This window comes from Meles meles, chromosome 21, assembly GCF_922984935.1.
Source record: "Meles meles chromosome 21, mMelMel3.1 paternal haplotype, whole genome shotgun sequence".
In the NCBI taxonomy this organism is placed as follows: domain Eukaryota; kingdom Metazoa; phylum Chordata; class Mammalia; order Carnivora; family Mustelidae; genus Meles; species Meles meles.
The window spans coordinates 9,013,767-9,030,422 of NC_060086.1; the positions used below are offsets into that span (position 1 = coordinate 9,013,767).

The window sequence follows — 16,656 nt, forward strand, 5'->3', positions numbered from 1 at the left end:
CCGTCTTCTGGCGCAAGGCGCGGAGTTGGGGAGCGCAGGCCTTTAGGATAGAGCAACCATTTTAAAGCATCTCCCACCATTTTGTGCTGCGCCAGAGAGCCGGCAATAAAGCCGTATTTGCAGGTATTTACCACCTGCAAACCCGTTACTGCCGTTCTGCACAGAGGCGCCCCAACTTGTAGGCAAAGCCGGCAGACCTGCCTTCTCCCCAACCAGTACTTGGTCGGCCTGGCTATAGGTTGAGGTCTTGATCGACAGACGCAGTCTAAATGCAGCACCAACGCCGCAGATAACGCCAAGTCCCTGTCCGGGGAGCGGAGTGTGAAGGCTTAATAGGAAATAATGCCTCCTTGCGGCATGCTGCAGCCCCACTCCAAGTACGGAGACGTGGGGTGTCTTTACATCAAGTAAGTACGTCTGCAACAGTGCCTAGTGGCGTTGCAAAAAACTAGGTGTAAGACCCAGCCGGGTTCTGATCTTGGCCAGCAGGGAACGTGCAACCTGAGATGGCTTCTCCTACAAAAATGCCGACACTTGCAGCGGGTGTGCTTGGAGAATCAGATGAGACAATACACTTCAAAGTGATTTTGGAAACTCTTGAGGAATTATTATTTCACGATCGGAGGAAGAGGAGACAGCACTGGGTGACAAAGTTGTAAAGGCAGATGTCAGGGAGGGGGGCTGATGGGAAGGGGGAATGTTATAATGCTTCTGGAAAGACTCAGCAGTCAGTGGTGACGGTGGCCGAGAGCTCCTGGATGCGCCAGGCACTGCATGCCTTGCACAAGATGTGCCCGTCCAATGGGTAGCAGCCCTGACACTCGCCCTCGGAGGACAGCAGCAGCCCACACTCCTGTTAAGACAGAAGGAACAGTTTCCTACCAGGCCCGGAGCCCTGGGTTCCACACACCCAGCACCCAGGACCCCCAAGGACCTCCCCTTCCCCTTGCCCAGGCCCCCTGACCTCGCACTTATAACAGCCAATGTGAAAACTGCGATCCAGAGCAACAATTCGGACGGTCTCCTCCTGACCAGGCTCAGGCATGATGGCCCCACCACACACCGAGCATCGTGGCGCAAACTTCCTGCAGGGAGTGAGGGGAGGAAACCAAGGAGGTTGTTAAGCCTCTGAGCTGGAGGGGACTAACCATGGAACCCAGAGAGGGTCAGATACTCGAGGGAACGGGAGAGGCCGGAGGTGTGGTCTTGGATCTTAGAGAGAGACGGGTAACAAGAAAGAAACAAAGCCAGGGGTGGGAAACTGGAGAGGCTGGTACTGGGGCATGAAGGAGAAATGAGGAAGATGGGGAGGGTCAAACATCCTGAGGCAGAGACGGGAGATGCGGCCTGACCTGTGGAAGTCCTCGATACAATGGATCTGGCTGGTGGCGTCCACTGTGAAAGGGATGCCATCAAGGCCACGGTGGCACACCACACAGGTGAAGCAGCTGGGATGGTAGGCCTTCCCCATAGCCCGCAGGATCCGGTCCAAGATGGGTTGGGAGCATGTGGAGCACTTCTCCAGGGTGGCCTATTAGGAAGAAGGGTGGGAAGTTCGGGGCTGAGGCGGCCCAGGCCAGGCAGGGACCCTGCTGGCCCACCCATCTGTTTTCATAGCTCCCTGCAAGGGATTCAGGGAAAAGCGGCCTTGAACAGATCTGAGTGTTAAGTCCCAGCATCGCGGCTTCCTGGAGAAGGGATTTTTGTCTTTGAGCTTGGGTTTCCTTCAGTAGGAATGGCTGCTCCGTGGGGGTAGTGGTGTGGGAATTTAACGTACATCCCCTTAACTCTAAAATAAACGTCTCACGTTTGTAAAGCAGTCTTGTCCTTTCCCTCCAGCAGCCAGTGATTTTGCTGCTTTCCTCCCTTCTTTCCTATCAGTTTCGTCCCCCGGCTTTGAGCTCCGTTCCTCTTCCGGGCTTGGACATCTAGTCCCCACCTTAGATGGAAGCCACCCCACCCCCCCCCCCGCCTCCTGCCGCTGCTGACTCCAGCCCCCAGCCCCCAGCACACCCACTCACCACATAGCAGCTCTCACAGTATGCTCTCCTCTCCACGGCGTAGAAATGCTGGCCCCGAAGCTGGGCCCGGCACGTGGAGCACACGAAGCAGCCAACGTGAAAGACACGGTCCAGGGCCACAACGCCAGCCCCGTCCCCAACCACATCTTCTCCGCAGCCGCCACAGCGCCCTGGGGACAAGGAGGGACAGGGTCCATCAGTGTAGATCAGGCGGTCCTTCTGACTCTCCAGTCCCCTGTCCCCCGCTCTCCCCACACCTCCGGTCCGCCGGCTCACCGAAGTACTCCCCGCTGGGAGGGTGGTTCATGTCGTGCACCAGCTTCTTGGTCAGCCTCTCGAGCTCCTCCTCAGGAGGCTGGCTCAGGGGGACCTGCGAGGGTGGAACCAGCGGTTCAGCCCTCCCTCGAGCTCCCTATGCTGTCAGACTTGCTGAGGGGATCAGGCAGTTCCACCCGAAAGCTCATCTGAAGAGGTCTCAGCCCAGGGCCCGGGGGGCGTACCCCTAGGAGCCAAGGTACAGCTCCTGCTCCTCCCTCTTGTATCTCCTGACGAGCACCACATCCCTGGGGGACCCAGAGCACCAACACCCCGGGTCTCCGACAACCAGGACGGGAAACACCACCCCCCGCTGCACCCAATCAGTGTCTGTGAGGACCCCCAAATCCCGGTACCCGGGGCTTACCTGGGGCCCATACCCGCCTCCTCTTCCTCCTCCTGCGGCCTCCTCTTTAACCCCCGGCCCTGGCTCCCGGTGGCTCCTATAGCCAGCCCCCCAGACTTCACCTCGGCCTGGGAGAGGAAAGTGGGGGCCCGGGAGGGCCCCGGAGGCCTGAGAGGCCCCGCGCCTGGGAGGGCCACAGCCTCTCACTGGTTGTGCCACCTTCACTTGCACAGGGAAGGCAGGGCCCGCGGGGGTGCTGGCTGTGGCATAGGAGGCCGGAGTGGGGCCCCCGTAGGAGGACGCCGAGAGCTCTTGGGGAGGAATAGGAACACCCCCTCCATTCGGCTTCAGGGAGCCCGAGCCCGTGCGGTAGGCATGGGGCTGAGGGGGCTCATAAGCCTGGGGAGAAACACAGACCACGAGTGAGCAGGCCCGTTGCAGGACACACATCTGTAGGAACCCCCCCCTGTGTGGGTGTGACCCCAAGGTAAGCGCTGGGCTTTGACAAGGGCCCACGTTCAAGAGGCTGATGAGCTCGGAAGCCTTGGTGGCCCAGCTTCTTCCATGCTCCCGCAGGCATCACTCACACTTGGGGGGGGGAGGTTGAGGGGGGCTAGGCTGAGAATCTAGAGAAGGGACCAGGCTGGGGAATGGGGAGGAGGGCAGGAGACAAGGAGCAGGGGCAGGACAGGGAGTCACCTGCCGGTCTGACCGTCGTGGAGCGTGACCACGACCTCCATCCAGCTCAGCCAGCATGCTGGTCAGCGAATCTATTTCGGCATCCAGACTCCCTGGACGCAAGGCCCCCCTATCCGGGGGGAGCCCCTGCGGATGAAGCAAAAGCAGGGAGAATTCAAATCACTTGCCCCGGGTGCCCCCACCTCCCACCCCCCAATTCCAGTTCTCACCTGTGAGCGCTGGGGTGCTCCATGGCACCCCACCCAGGCGAGCCCCCGATCATCCGGTCCCCCGGGGGCCTGGTAACACTGCTCAGATGGGAGGGGGCAAAAATTGACCCTGGGGTGGGGCTGAAGTGCTGGGGTGAGGGAAGAGAGAGCCAAGGTGGGGACAGGGAAGGAGAGGAGGGTGACACGTGTAGAGGCTGTCCTGTTGGGTCCCTCTTCCTCCCTCCCCCACACACCTGGGGTCCGAGAACAGAGCAGGAGGAGCAGGAAGCCGGAAGGGCTTCAGGGAAGGGGCGGCTGGGACAGGCGGAGGCAGAAGGCAGGAGCCAGAAGGCAGAGGTGAGCACGGAATGGCCAGTGGCCTCCTCGGCGGCACCCGGGCTGCCTTACCTGCTCCATGGGCTGGCGGCGGCCCCGGGGCGCCTCGGGGGAGTGCTCTCCCCTGCGGGGCTCTTGCAGGCTCCAGCTGCCTTGGGGGGAGCCAGGTGGGCCCCGACATGGCCTGGAACGGGGGACTCCAGATAGCAGTCAGACCCCGTGTGGTCCCGAGCCTCTGGTCTTCACCGCTTCTTCCGTCCCACACCTCGTTTGGAACTCCAGGAAAGAAACTTTTTCTGGCTTTTTTTTTCCCCTTCCTCCCCAATTTTGGGGACAGCCACGCCCCCGGTGACGTCACCGCATTCCTGGGGGAGGGTCACGTGGCCCCTAGGCCCTAAACCGCCGTCCCTCCCTCAGTCAGCCCCCTCCTGCCGAGCAGGGAGGGCCTTCATGGCCACCTCCGTTTCCACCCGTCCCCCCCAGACTGGCGCCCCAAGTCCTGCACAAGGCCACCTCGCCGCTGGGACGCTCCAGTGCGGCTCTTTCCCACACTCCCCCATATAGATCTCTCCCTCTTCCCGCCCCACCTTCCCCCCCACCCACAGCAGTGCTCCGCCAGCCCATAGTGTTTTGGTCTTTTATTCACGATCAGCGGTTAGAAAAATAAAACAGAACAAAAACATCACAACCTCGAGGGGTCTGCGAGTCTGTTGGGCTAGGGGAGACTGAGGTAGCCAAGAGTCAAAGCAGAGACCCAGCCTCCATCAAGGCACCGGTGAAGGGAGGGAGGCCAGTGGGGAGGGCTGCTGGCTTCCTCCCCCAGCGTGGTGGGGACTGGACAGCTGCCTGTATTAGTGCACGCGAGCCCCTCTCCCAGGGACAGACGGATGCCCAGCCCAGGATCCCCTAGTCCTTCCACCGGGCTCCAAGCCCCGCATGTGGAACGGGCGGGAGGCTGCCTGCCCTTCCCTTCCACATCCACGAATCAGAGTGGGTCCCTAGAGCCGGGCACCCTCTGCTTCAGGCCCCGGGCGTCAGAGATCAGTGCAAGTGACGGGGGTGACGCCATGAATGAGCAGCGTGGGGCCCAGATCCCGGGTCAGAGTCTCCAGCAGCGCCAGGTAGCGAGGGTAGCGGGCAGGATCTGCCGGTGGCCGAGGCAGGTACAGGAAAGTGAGGGCCGTGGCAGGCCCACCCTCGCCCTCCCCACCCTCGGGGCCCCCGGGCCCTCCTCCCCGGCTGTGCCCCTGCTGGGCCCGAACCAGGGCGTTGGCACTGCTCGCCAGGGCCTCTGCCTCGGCATCCCCCCGCCTGCCGTTCACGAAATCCCCCTCCTCCCCCTCCTCAGGCTCCCCAGACTCAGCCCCCTCGCCCCACACCACCTCCTGCACTTCGGCCCTGATCCTCAGCTGGCTCAGCAGTGCCCGGAGCCGGCCCTCCGCCGCCCCGGGGGCCTCTCGGGGCCCCAGGCACAAGAAGATCCGGAGCCGGGCGCTATGCCAGGCAGGCACCATGCCCAAGATGGTCGCCATCTGCAGCAAGAAAAGGCCACACACGTCCACGTAGCCGGGCCCTCCCCGGGGCCGCAGCAGGTTGAGGGGCCACACGTCCACGTGATGCGGCTGAGAGGTGCCCCCCGACCCCCGGCTCAGCCGCTCAGGGGGCAGCGCCCCACAGGCCCGGGCCAGGACCACATTCTTGTTCATCTTGAGGGCGTCTGCCACCGTGGCCACGTAGTCCTGGGGACTCAGAGCCCGGGGGCTCCCGGGAGTCCGGGGTGGAGGAAACAGGGTGCTCAGGGCTGGGGACCCGCCCTCCTGGGTGCCCTCAGCAGCCTCGGAGAAAGCTGGGTCGGTCAGGAAGTGGTCCTGGGGTGCAGCATCATCGTAGAAACCCAGGACCAACGTGTTGGGCTTCATGCCACCTGGGGGAAGAGAGAGGGAGGTTGGGAGGGAACCGACAGGAGTCACACTCACGGCTGAGTTCACCCCACGCTAACACGCAGCCGTCAGCGACACACGTCAGCCATCAGGTATGGCGTTCGCTCCGCGCTCGGGCTCTCCCAGCGACATTATGCACGTTTGCATAATGACTTCTCATTTTCCCAAACGCTTTTGCATGCATTTATTTGTTGCATCTGCATGACTCATCTCCCCCCACGTAAATCCAAGGCGAAGTTCGCCTCAGGAGCGATTCTTCTGAACTAATGAGCACTTCCGGTCCATGGCAGTTGGATGGCTCCACTCCAAGCTCGTGATGGGAGAGGAGGGTCTGACTTCACGGGGCCGACCAGACCCCCTGAGTAGGCAACAGTCAAGCCCGTGGCCTCAGTCCCCAGGGAGACAGCACCCCAGCTAGGGGTGGAAGGGAACTGGCCTGATCTTCCTAACCCTCATGATGGCGAGGCCTCACCTGCTCCCCAGGGAAGAAACAGGTACCCTCTACACGCAAACCCAGGGCTAGGTCCTGCTGAAAACACTTTGTGTTTTAACTCCTCTCATCCTTGAAGCAACACTATGAGGTAGGGACTCCTTACTCACCCCTTTCACGGATAAGCAACCTGAGGCACAGAGAAGTGAAGTCACTTGCCCCAAGGCTCACGGTCAGATCCCGGGGTCCGCAGGTGATCACAAGGTACCAGGCACCAGAGCCTAATCTCTGAGCCTCTAACCTGTGTGTGTGAGTGTGTGTGTGTGTGTGTGTGTCTGTGTCCTGGTTTTTAAATTTTTGAAGAACCATGGCGAAACTGGATACCCTCCTCACCACCGCCCACTTTAACGGGGCTGAATTTACAGAAAGACTCTCAGATCTTGTCTAGGGCTTATTTGTCGTGAACCAGGTTGCTCAAAATCCACCCATGAATCCCGTTCCGCACTCCAGGAGGAGTTTTTCCTGTTAAGAGGAAATCCTTTCCCTTCATTTGAATAATTTTCCTCAGGATCCATGTGGTAGAAAGCAGTGATCTCCCGGCACGGTTTCCCCGCACAAACGGTGGGGCTGAGGGGACACCAGGCTCTCTAATAATGCTTGACGACAGCCCAGAAACACCTGTGCCGGCGTGGACTCCAGCCCATCTTGCAAATGGAACCAGTCACCCCTTCCTGAGCATCGCCCAGAGCTCTGATTTACCCTGAACAGGATATTGTCCAACACTTGAACCTTAGCCAGAGCTCAATGGAGAAGGGAGTACGCACTCAGGGAAGGGACCGGCACCCGCCTGACATTGAGAAAGGAGGGGGCAGTTCACTACGGGTTTGCAGGGAGCCGGAGTGCAAGGCTGCAGGCCTCGGCACCAAGGCAGGGTAGCAAAGGGGGGGAATCTTCCACTCGCTCAGAAAGCGTCAGCCCCGCACACCCTCTGCATCCTCTGCGGTCTCTGGAGGCCAATGTCACACCACCCCTTCCTCCTCCGCCCCCTCCAAGCCCCAGCTGAGATACCATCTTGTCCCCGGCCACATCAGTGCATAGCGGTCTTGAAATCAGATGGCTAGAAACCATCTGCCCTAGACGTGAGCAGCCCCCCAGCCTCAAATCATCCTCCCATTGTCCCCAGACACACAACATGGTCTTCAGGGCCTGTGCCCTAATGTTGCGGTCAAGGAGGAAAAAAAAAACAAAAAAACAGGGTCAGTGGCACCCATCTCCAGTCCTTAAGCATTTCCTTGGGACTTTCACATCATCCGTTATCTTTAAACTTGAGCACTGTGTCTTATCTGCACTAGACCCTGAGTTCCTTTCAGAGTTTGCAGTTTGTGGTTTGCTCTCTGGGGGACGGTAGCAGAGATTGAAAGAGGCCGCAGAGGGGGTGTCGAGGGAACCCAGGGAGGAGTAGCTCACCAAGGCCAGAGATCCGAAGCAGATGCTGAGCCCCCTGGCGCACGGAGGGCGAGAGGGTGAGGTCCACAAAGGCCTTCACTTGGGCTCTGTCCACCAGGCTCAGCCATGCCCCGTACTGGGGCTGCACCGGGTCAGAGGGCAGGCAGTCTGCAGAGAAGGGAGGAGACAGATGTGGGCCAAACCCACGTACTTTTCTCCAGGAATCCAAATACCAAATGGGCCAAAGAGAAAGTTCTTGGCAGGGCTCTGGCCGTTTGGAAGCATCATCAGGGAAGAAGCATGAGGCCTCTGGACCCAAAATACGCAAAGAGGCAAGAGGGAGAAGGAAGCTGGGGAGGGAACGAGGAGGGCAACTCACCAAGGTCTCCCAGTGTGACGTGGCCCAGGACATAGAGGCCCCCCTTCTTGAGCTGGTTGGCCAGCCGCAGCAGAGGCAGGGCGCCCCGGGGGTTCCCCACCAGGAGCAGCAGCTGGGGCCTCCAGAACTTCACATGATCCTTCCGGACATCCAGCCGGAGCAGGTACTTCCGCACCTGGGGCCGGGGGTAAGGTACGGAGAGGAAGGGCTCAAATGGGCAGCTCCCACTTACCACCTCTCGGACACGAACCCCGACTCCAGCCACGGCAAAAGAAAGCTTACTTGGTGGGGGGCGTTTCCCAGACCGCCTCCTCCCCTCCCCACCCTCCCCCGAGTCCCCACCAACCTGGTGGAAAAGCAAGGCCTGGCTGACGTAGCCCCAGCTGCTGGGGCCTCCCCGAGCCGTGAGCAGGGCAGAAAGCAGCCCCATGAGAAGCAGGGAGCCACCGGCGGCCCCGGGGCTGATGAGGAACATCATGAGCAGGCAGGAGGCCACGCCCAGCAAGCAGGTGTGCCAGGAGAACAGGCTGAAGGTGGGGCTGGGGGTGGGGGAGAGAGAGAAGGGCGCTCGGGGCCTGCCCCTGCACTGCGTCCCCGGACTGAGCCCTCCTGCTCCTCCCTTTTCACCTCCGGGCACCCGGGAATCATCTCCTCTCACCGGAAGTTGGGGGCCGAGGCCCACTCCAGGCTCAGGCAGGACAGGTCCACCGCAGCGTAGGCCACCAAGTAGAAGACAGTGACCACAGCAGCCAGTGTATTCAGCTTCCCAGCCAAGAGCACCAGCTAGACAGGGACCCAGAGGCTGGGTGGTCATGCATCACCATGCCCTACCCCCCACCCCCCACCCCCGCCAGCCCCCCTACCCCACCGGGCTCAAGGCCAACTCGTCCTGCCTTTGTCATTCCCTCTCCCAGCCCCAAGCCCAAGCCCCTCCTGGTCCTGGAAGCAGAACCAGCAGGGGCTTAAGGGAAGGGGAGGGACAGCTTGAAAGGAAGGCTTACCTGCACTAGGCCCCAAGAATAGAGCACAGCCCCCCAGGGGTTCCCCGTTCGGGACACAACCTTGGCCGGCGCCAGGATCACTCCTGTGCAAACAGAAATGCGACAGACACGTCAGCCTGGGCCAAGTGGCGACTGAGACAGACCGTATGGGGGTGGGGGTGGGGGGTGGATACACAGAACCAGGCAAGGAGCAGGGGACGGCGCACCAAAGAGGTCATCCTGAGCCAGAGCGTGGAGGATGCGGGAGGCCCCGATGAGCGAGCTCATGGAGGCTGAGAGCGACGTGGCATAGATACCGACCAGCACCAGTGGGGGCCACAGGCTGATGGCACGAAAGAACCCATAGTCCTCCTGCAGCAGGGTCCTGGGCGGGGGAGGGAAAGGAGAACACGGATAACACACAGGCCCCCATCCCAGCGCCGCGGGGAGATGAGCGCTCCGACTCTGCGGGTGGTGAGGAGCTGGGATTCCTGGGTGTTCTCCACGGGCCCAGCTCCCAACTCAAAGCCCATTGTAATGCATCGTGTGTGCCGGGAGGGGAAAGACCGGGCATTCTCCGGTTATCATCTGGGTTGCTTCGGGTTTCATCACATGGTAGACATTCCTAACAGTATCCTACAAGAACCCAAATATTTATGGAAATACAAATTGATTAGAAAGCCACCCCCCACCCCCAAACCAAGCGCTACAGGGGTCCCAGACACACAGCACATACGGGCTACAGGCCGGCAACCGGCATTGAGCTGGCTGTCCCCCCATCAGTGGCGGCGACAGCGCCTTCTCTCTCCCGGTGGGAGGAACGGTCCCCGACAATGGGGGGCACCTGCCCCCCAGCCTGTGCCGTCCTGGGTGATCCACGTGTGGCAGCCTTGGGCCACCACCCCGCTCCACCCCCTCAAAGGCCAGGCTGGCCCCCTCCCCAGGCACCTGTCACAGGTGAAGGCCGAGAGGAAGAAAAGCAGGGTGTAGATGAAGAAGGTGTAGGTGACAGCGACAATGGTGCCCAGCGGAATGGCCCGGCTGGGGTCCTTCAGCTCCCCTGGAGGGAGAGGAGGAGAAGGACAGAGGTCAGCCCTCCCCATGCCCTCCATCCCGGAGCCCTCAGCACTCCCATAGGGGCCCAGGGTGGCTGCCCACAGGGGGCAGGGGGCAAAGGCTCTCACCTGACATGTTGGCTCCTGCCATGATGCCCGTGCAGCCATTGAAAAGGACAGCGAAGACGCTAGCAAAGGTCATCATGGCCCCCGTGGTGTAGTCCTTGGCATAGCCAGCTGAGGGGTGGGTCCCAGGGAGGAGACGGCGTCTGTACCCCTCACCGGGATCCAGGCATTTTGGCCCTGCCACCCTCTCCCCCACATGCCCGGAATCCCTGTGCCTCCCCCAGCACCCTCCCCAAGACCCCAGCCCTGACCCGCCACAGGCCCTGGCTCAGCAGGCCCCATCATCTCCTCCCCCCAACCCCGTTCTCCTCCTTCTTCCCTCCAGGCCTTCCCCCTCGCTCCTTCCTGAGACACCTTCCCTCTGGCTCCCACCCAAACCCCCCTACCCACCTCGGGCCACCTCCGGCTCTACCTGCTACCCCCCCCCCACCCTTTGCCCGGGCTCAGGCTCCCTTCCTCCCACTCCTCGCCTGACTCTCATCCACTTGCATCATTCTCGGTCTTACTGTGCGATGTAATTGTTTCCTGAATGTCCATTTTATCTCTCCAACTAAATAAAGTTCCTCTAAGGCAGGAACTGTCTCGTGGTCATGCTGGCGCCCCACTGGGCCAGACACGCTAGCCAGATCTTAAATGACCTGCACTGTTCAGAGATCTGACCTCTGCCCCCTGATTCTCTCTCATGTCTGTTCTTTCCCAGGGATTCCGAGGGCCCGGTTCCCACACGGGCTTATCCCTTGTCCGGAGAACCCTGTCACCCCTGTGCCCAGCTCACCACCCAAGTTGGCCTTCAGGGTGCTGCTGTTGAAGCCAGTGAAGTGGCCGACCTGGAGCGGCAGGGAGGAGCCATTGGGACCGGGTCGAGGGGTCAAGGGGATGCTCCTGGGCCCCACAGCCACAAAGCTGACCAGCACGGAGGCCAGGGATCCAGACACCAGCAGGAATGTGAGAAAGGAGGCGCGGGCATAGAGGCCTGCCCCCAGGGTGCAGACCCCACCCACAAGGCCCAGCAGCAGGGAACCATAGAGCAGGCTCCAGCCGTAGCCCTGGGGCAGGACCTGAAGCCCACTGGGCCTCGTGGAGTCTACAAAGAAGAAGGAAGAGAGTTAGAGGACCAGACCCCCAGGAGGGCTCCCAACCATGAGTCAGAGCAGGAACAAACCCCCTCTTTGCCCCCACTGTCCTCGAAGGCTATCTTTCCCACTCCCCTACTCAACTGTCCTCTAGTACCCCACCCCTCCCGGCTGGGGAGCACCTATCTTGCTAGGGGTGTGAGCCTGGGCTTCCCCAACTAGAGGGTAAGCTGCCTGTGGGCCAGGACCATCTCTCAGATGTCCCCAGGAGGCGGGAAACACAGGAGGTGCTCAAGAAAGCCAAGCTAATGGACCACGTCGCCCACGGAATCCCCGACCCCGCAAACCCGCAGAGCTGCCTGGAGCACAGACCAGCCCCGAAGACATCGAGCACGGCCTCCACCAGCCCCAGCAGGGAGACGGCACAGCCGCAGACGTTAGCCAGGTAGAACATGAGGCCGATGCTGCCCCCAACCTCAGGCCCCAGGGTCCGACTGATCATGACTAAGTGTGGAAGGAGGAGGTGAGCGTTAAGGGAAAAGAGAGTGAAACGGAGCAGGAGGAAGGGTTGGGGCACAAAGCACTCTACAGCCTTGTCTCCCTGCACACACCAGGGCCATCCCCAGGGTCAAGCTGGCCTGGCACAGCCACTCCCAAGTCACGTGGCTTTACACATGTCACTAATACTCCGGAGCTCCCAGTTCCTCATTCGTAAAACGAACAATCAAATTGACGAGGGGAGAACCAAGATGACAGCTGGGAAGCACCTGGCGGACAGGAGACCAGCACTGACATAGGCGTAAAGCCATGTTGGTCACCTTTCCCGTATCGGCTTGCCCGCTGAACGTTCATTAGAACCTGCCCCACTCTTGCCTGGCCCCAGCCCCACCTCTGCCCTACCAGGCAGAAAAGCCCAGACCCCAGTCCACCAATGTTTGAGGATACAGTAGGCGCCGCCCCCCCGCACAGCTCCGTTGGTGGCAATGGCACAGACAGAGAGGACGGTGAGCGCCAGGATGAAGTAGGCGACCAGGAGCATGGCCAAAGCCTGTAGCAGCCCAGCATGGCCCACCACGAACCCTGGGATGGGAGTGGCAAAGCAGGTCAGAGGGTGCCTCATGCATCCCCACACCACACTGGTCCTCAGCATCAGTCACCTGCTGGGGCAGAGCTGAACACAAGGCCACGGGAAGCCCTCTCTCCAAGTCCTTCACCCACCCGCTTCTCCCAGGACCCTTCCCCACCTCACCCCAATCACACCCCTCTCCCACCCCACTGCACCCCTGAGGAAGCCCCACCACCCCACTCACCAATCCTCAAAAAGACAACTATACTGAACATGGACAGGACCGTGGGCACCACCACACCGAGGAAGGTGGAGAGCTTCCGGGCAGATGCCCCTCCAGGACCCCCAGCCCCATTGGCAGAGAAGGCAACCCCCTCATCTCCCAGGAGCCGGTAGGCCAGCAGAGGAGAGTTCTCGCTGGCCATGCCAGAGGCCAGGCAGAAGTCACCAGTGGGTTATGAAGCCTGCAAAAGACAGTTTGCTTAATGGAAAGCAGCTCCACAAAGCCCCTCAAAAACATCTCTAACCAAACACCTGGAAACTTCCCCAAAAGGGAGGACTTCAAGAACTCACCAGCAACTTAGAGAGTTCCTGAGGGGCAGACTGGTCCTTGCCACTTCCCGGGACAATGGCAGACGCTGCACCCTTAGCATTTGGGTACCAAGTCCCCTCCCAGCTCCTGGGGACCCCCCACCCCCATATCCCTGAGACTAAGGATGGCAATGGCTTTGGGAAGAGGCAAAGGTGCTCTCCCTTTTCAACTAGCAGTGCAAGAGGAAACAAATCCCCCAAAAAGGGAAGTGAGTTCCGGGCAGGAAGACGTCCTCACCCCCTCTTCCGATGTCCTGAGCTGTCCCCCTCCCAACTCCCCCAAGCAGTCACCTCATCCGTGGCAACAAGAATTTCTGAATCTTCCAAAGCCCCGCCCTCCATCAATCCTCTCTCCCAACCCGTATCAGACCAGTTCCTTTCCCCGCAGCCTCCCCAGATTCCTCCCACCCACACAAGGCGCCTTCCAATCTCGACCAACCCAAACACACCCCTCGACTACCAAAACAAAGACGCAGGCCAGCAACACAAGGTGGGTCCTCCTCCCCCCACCGATTCCTGCCCACTTTCTCCCCGGGCGGGTTGGAGGGGGCCGAGATCCGCTTCTCTCCCGCCAGGCGCATCCCCACAGCCCGGGTGCAGCAGGGCGCTCACTCACCCTCCCGGAGGACGCAGCCGCCCGGGGGCGATCCCCGAGAGCCGGAGGGGGGTCTGCTACGGGCCGAGGGGGCGCGGGTGCCGGAAAAGCCAGCGGCGGCTACCGGGATGCCAGGCCGGGAGCCCGCCCCCCCAGCCCACACGCCCCATTGGTCCCCGGGCTCAGCCCCGCCCCGTGGGCGCGCCCAGGAAGCCCCGCCCCCCTCGGGCTCCCGGCACCCGCGCGGCCCGGGCTCCCACTCCACGTGGGCCCGGGATGCTGCTCTAGGTGTATGTAGGGCATGGTGTAGGCCACGGCTCCAAAGGCGCCCACCCGCCCCTATGCAAAGAAGCCCGCTGTGCGGGCACCCCAATCCGAGCTCACGGAGGCGCCCAGAGGAGCCACCGCTGAAAGGGGTGTGCAGTGACCGCGGAAGGCAACAGCAGGTGGGCGGGACCGTGACACCTGGCCCAGGTGCGTCGCCGGGAACGCAGGGCCACGTCGCTCGGCGCCTTCCGGAGTCCCATTCGTCCAGCTTCTCGAATCCCAGAATGTCTCTGGGGTACCGGCCTCAGCCCTCACCCCGCGGAGGCCCGTCCCTCACGGCCGGTACATCCCACCGGCTGCGCTCTCCGCGTCAGCCATCGGAGGGAGCCATTGGCCGCTGATCGGCGAGCCCTGGCGGCACAAGCCACCGTCGGTCCACAACGTCCTCTTACTGCTTTCCTACCGGCCTTTGCGGTGTTGTCCCCTCCAGAAGAGATGACAGGAGATCCCCCCCCCACCCCCCACCCCCGCCAACTCTGCACGGGTACCACCTAGCAACGTTTTCTCATCTGTAAAATGGGGATTAACCAGAACCCTGCATAAGGTTGCCACGGGAGGGTTCAATGAACTAACCGGCACTTGAAAACAGTGCCTAAAGGTACAGTAAGTTATCTGCATACGTTATAGAATGCATCAGCTCTCTGTAAGGTAGATGCTTCGTTAGGAAACAAGCTGGGAGAGCTTCCTTAATCAGTTTCTAATCTTGATATAGCCCTTTGTGGCTCCGCTGTCCCTTGAGCCTCCAGGAAATGAGCAGCACTGTTACTGCCACGGTCTTTGGCTGTCAATTATCTGCAAACATTCCCCTAGGAGTGGAACGGGCTCAAAGCAGCCCAAATGTGGCATTGTCAGGGAGAGGTCTCATGAGCAGCTGAACTGTGGCATTTTCAGAGGTCATCAGTGCTGCCCACGATGGAGTTTGGTTCGTGGATCTTTCCCACACCATCCTGTCACAGTTTTTGACGATTTCAATATCCATACTGATGAGATTTCCAACACCCTGGTGTGGCAGTTGCTTGAATTCCACAGATCGACACAGATGAGTGCAGTTCTCACCTTCCTCAATACCCAACGGTTATGCGCAGACTTTGTCCTTGCTGGAAAATAACCGCAGCCCCTCATCCTTTCTGTTCCCCTTCTCTGCCAAGGAAAAAATTAACCTGACACTGGTTAAAATGGTAAGGAAGACTTTATGCAGGACTCTTGTGATTGGTGTCGACTATCACAATAGGAGAGAGAGATGGGATTCCTCTCCAAATACAGCAAAGGCAGCTGGGGATTTATAGCCAACAGGCAGAATGAGGGAATCGGTGATGGGTAATTACTAGGAAGAAACACCAAGACTAGGGGGATTCTAACTAAACAGACTTAGGATTCTTGCCGGAGGCAGGCCAGGGTGATCAGATATCAAAGGCAAAAAGATTCTGCCTAATCTGGGCTAGGCAGGCCCAGCAAGGATGAGGGCCAAGGTCGAGGCCAAGTCCAAAGAGGGCTCAGAGAAGCCTGACTGAAGTTTGGTCAAGGAAAGGTGCCTTGGCCCCAACAACCCTCCACCTCACCAGAGTCCAATCCATAGATCCTGCCCTCTTTCCAGTGTCTCTCCGCTCACTTCCCATCGTACCCAGCTTAAAGTTCATGGTCAGTGAAAAGCACTCCCTTGTCCCTCTCTCACTTTATTAACCTCCTGGCAAAACCACAGCCCTGCTAGGTGCAACTCCCCGTCTACCCAGAGCCTGCCCAGAGCAGCTGAATATGGCTAAGAAAACACCCAACTATGGGAGCTCCTCTCAAATTCGTGACCATGAACCTCAAGTGGGCCCTAAAGCTGCCCAGCATTCCAACAAGATTTCTCGGGTCCCTTCACTCTCCTGTACTTTGATGACCTAAATCCTTACCCCTCTGTTCAATCCTTTCTGCTTCCTGTACTGCTCTTCCTCTCAGCTCACCATCTCACTTCCCAATTCAGTGAGAAAAGAGAAGCCGACAGAGGAGACTACAAGCTCCTATCCTCCCACCATGCTTTGCAGTGCCTTCCTCTTATTAGGGCTGAACTGACCATGCTCCCAGCTAAGGTCAACCTGCCACTACTTCCCATTTCATCATCTTCTTTTCTTTTTGGCTGGATCATTACCATTAGTATATAAACATGCTTCCCCCCCCCCCCTTATCTTAAAAAGGAAAAAAAAAAAAGATCTTTCAAATACACTATACTCCTACTACTGCTTCACTTCTTTGTTTTTGAGAGAGAGCACGGGCATGTGTACAAGCAGGAGCGGGGTGGAGGAAAGGGGAGAGAGAGAGAGAGAATGAATCTTACTCTGGCTTTATGTGGGCTCCATGTGGAGCTGCTGGGCTCGATCTCACAATCCTGAGATCATAACCTGAGCTGAAATTAAGAGTTGGATGCTTAACCGACTGAGCCACCCTGGCACCCCTCTTTGTAGTTCCTTTTTTTTTTTTTAAGATTTTATTTATTTATTTGACAGACAGAGATCACAAGTAGTCAGAGAGGCAGGCAGAGAGAGAGGAGGAAGCAGGCTCCCTGCAGAGCAGAGAGCCCGATGCGGGGCTCGATCCCAGGACCCTGGGATCATGACCTGAGCCGAAGGCAGAGGTTTTAACCCACTGAGCCACCCAGGCACCCCCCCTCTTTGTAGTTCGTGATAGCAAAACTTTTTTAAGATTTCATTTATTATTTGAGAGAGTGAGTGAGAGAGACTACAAGTGGGGGGAAGGGGAGCAG

At 59.7% G+C, this 16,656-nt stretch overlaps 2 protein-coding genes across 4 annotated transcripts; both read right to left on the bottom strand.

The window, feature by feature from the left end:
* Positions 1-345: 345 nt before the first annotated feature.
* TRIP6 (thyroid hormone receptor interactor 6) lies at positions 346-4,364 on the bottom strand. Of its 2 annotated transcripts, none has more exons than XM_045993894.1 (9): positions 3,978-4,364; positions 3,591-3,668; positions 3,382-3,507; positions 2,704-3,081; positions 2,298-2,391; positions 2,022-2,191; positions 1,353-1,531; positions 965-1,085; positions 346-853 (listed from the first exon to the last, which is right to left on the bottom strand). In XM_045993894.1, the coding sequence occupies exons 1-9, from the start codon at positions 3,984-3,986 to the stop codon at positions 722-724; spliced, it is 1,287 nt and encodes a 428-aa protein (XP_045849850.1). In that variant the 5' UTR covers positions 3,987-4,364; the 3' UTR covers positions 346-721. The 2 variants fall into 2 exon arrangements, with proteins under 2 accessions (XP_045849850.1, XP_045849849.1); XM_045993893.1 differs by having other exon boundaries at positions 347-853; positions 3,591-3,718.
* Positions 4,365-4,528: 164 nt separating this feature from the next.
* On the bottom strand, positions 4,529-13,733 carry SLC12A9 (solute carrier family 12 member 9). 2 transcript variants are annotated; one of them, XM_045993891.1, is made up of 14 exons: positions 13,608-13,733; positions 12,645-12,864; positions 12,280-12,414; positions 11,707-11,838; positions 11,037-11,345; positions 10,265-10,372; positions 10,029-10,140; positions 9,308-9,465; positions 9,102-9,184; positions 8,759-8,883; positions 8,447-8,639; positions 8,101-8,275; positions 7,743-7,889; positions 4,529-5,829 (listed from the first exon to the last, which is right to left on the bottom strand). In XM_045993891.1, the coding sequence occupies exons 2-14, from the start codon at positions 12,823-12,825 to the stop codon at positions 4,940-4,942; spliced, it is 2,748 nt and encodes a 915-aa protein (XP_045849847.1). In that variant the 5' UTR covers positions 12,826-12,864; positions 13,608-13,733; the 3' UTR covers positions 4,529-4,939. The 2 variants fall into 2 exon arrangements, with proteins under 2 accessions (XP_045849847.1, XP_045849848.1); XM_045993892.1 differs by lacking the exons at positions 11,707-11,838; positions 12,280-12,414.
* Positions 13,734-16,656: the final 2,923 nt, after the last annotated feature.

What these genes read in the sequence shown, in the direction of transcription:
- TRIP6 (XM_045993893.1), bottom strand. Translation starts at nt 4,086, where the DNA reads ATGTCGGGGCCCACCTGGCTCCCCCCAAGGCAGCTGGAGCCTGCAAGA. An exon ending in CACGACGGTCAGACCGGCAG is followed by an intron (nt 3,082 to 3,381) that starts GTGACTCCCTGT and finishes GTTTCTCCCCAG; the next exon opens with GCTTATGAGCCCCCTCAGCC. An exon ending in GAGGCGGGTATGGGCCCCAG is followed by an intron (nt 2,392 to 2,703) that starts GTAAGCCCCGGG and finishes CCACCCTCGCAG; the next exon opens with GTCCCCCTGAGCCAGCCTCC.
- SLC12A9 (XM_045993891.1), bottom strand. Translation starts at nt 12,825, where the DNA reads ATGGCCAGCGAGAACTCTCCTCTGCTGGCCTACCGGCTCCTGGGAGAT. An exon ending in TCGGCCTTCACCTGTGACAG is followed by an intron (nt 9,466 to 10,028) that starts GTGCCTGGGGAG and finishes TCCCCCGCCCAG; the next exon opens with GACCCTGCTGCAGGAGGACT. An exon ending in CGTCACACTGGGAGACCTTG is followed by an intron (nt 7,890 to 8,100) that starts GTGAGTTGCCCT and finishes CCTTCTCTGCAG; the next exon opens with ACTGCCTGCCCTCTGACCCG.